The sequence below is a fragment of the Propithecus coquereli genome, unplaced genomic scaffold, assembly GCF_000956105.1.
Source record: "Propithecus coquereli isolate 6110/MARCELLA unplaced genomic scaffold, Pcoq_1.0 Scaffold46, whole genome shotgun sequence".
Taxonomy (NCBI): Eukaryota; Metazoa; Chordata; class Mammalia; order Primates; family Indriidae; genus Propithecus; species Propithecus coquereli.
This window is the reverse complement of record NW_012150396.1, coordinates 7,092,145-7,093,489: the sequence shown is the minus strand read 5'-3', so window position 1 is coordinate 7,093,489 and position 1,345 is coordinate 7,092,145. Positions and strand designations below refer to the sequence as shown.

The 1,345-nt window shown below is 37.4% G+C and overlaps 1 protein-coding gene across 1 annotated transcript in view; it reads right to left on the bottom strand.

Moving 5' to 3' along the window:
- Positions 1-1,345, bottom strand: part of PPA2 (pyrophosphatase (inorganic) 2) — a 92,876-nt gene that overhangs the window by 79,368 nt on the left and 12,163 nt on the right. Inside the window, exon 5 of the mRNA XM_012655132.1 lies at positions 797-916. Within this exon, the coding sequence (XP_012510586.1) occupies positions 797-916 (120 nt within the window). The remainder of the gene's footprint in view (positions 1-796; positions 917-1,345) is intronic.

Below are 1,345 nucleotides of genomic sequence, written 5' to 3'. Positions count from 1 at the left end.
AAATGTCATGTAAAATATTAAAATTAATAAATAATTAATTCTCCAGAGAGATGAGTGGCCTAACAGTTTTTATAAAAGCAGATGGTCTTCTATGTCCCCAAAACCTAGGCTTTTGATTCAACATATTTTGAGTTTTACTCACTAAATAATCTGGAAGAGTTACCACTTCCCAGGAGTGAGGTAACATAAGAGAAAAACAAAAGAGGGTAAGAAAGGAAGAAAAGGAAATAGTAAACTGTCACTCTCCAGTAGGAATGCTGCCTTACCATTATTTAGTCCTTGTTTTTCCTGCTTTCCACTTAAAAAATTATAAAGTCATAACAATGAATAATACAAGTAAAGATGCCTAACTCAATTCACGATGAGTTATAGGAAGAAAGTTAGTAACTTAAAAGATTCATCTGTTAAAGTTTAAAAAATAAAATTCATGCTATCACATTAAATATATGAATATGTATAGAAGTGTAAGTTCTCATATTTAAAGGAGATAAAGTGGATAAAGTCTTGCTTAAAAATTTCTCACTGACACAATAGCCAAGACCGGAAAAAGAAACGTATTCAAAAGGTCAGATGTATACATTCTATATGCCTAACTCCAGAACTTGAGTATAAACGTACATAAGGCTTAAAATAAAATTTACTGATACAATAAAACTCCACATTAAAAAATTTCAAATTCACCAATCTCTCAAACTGACATGTCCTCAGAACCAATTTAAATCCAAGTAGTTCACAGGATTTACAAGGCAATTTTTTCAGAAGACAGAAAAGTTTTACCATTATAACAAAATGATACCTGAGGGAGGGCACCATAATTCCATATATAACCCTTGTGAGGGAAGATATTCGCCGCGTAGCGTAGTTTGCCATTCTTTACATCTTGTTTAATGGGATTCAGTGGTTCCTTAGTGGCAATCTAAGCAAATCACAGGGGAAAGACAGGGAGAGGAGGACAAGAAATGATTAATCCTGCATCCAAGTAGTATTTTTAAAATCTGTTTTTCAGACTAAATATTCATGTTCGAACTTAATGATCAAAAGTGCCCTAAAGCGCGGTGGCTCACGCCTGTAATCCTAGCTCTCTGGGAGGCCGAGGCGGGCGGATTGTTTGAGCTCAGGAGTTCGAGACCAGAGCGAGACCCCGTCTCTACTAAAAATACAAAGAAATTAATCGGACAACTAAGAATACATAGAAAAAATTAGCCAGGCATGGTGGCGCATGCCTGTAGTCCCAGCTACTCAGGACGCTGAGGCAGGAGGATCGCTTGAGCCCAGGAGTGTGAGGTTGCTGTGAGCTAGGATGACGCCACGGCACTCTAGCCCGGGCAACACAGTGAGACTCTGT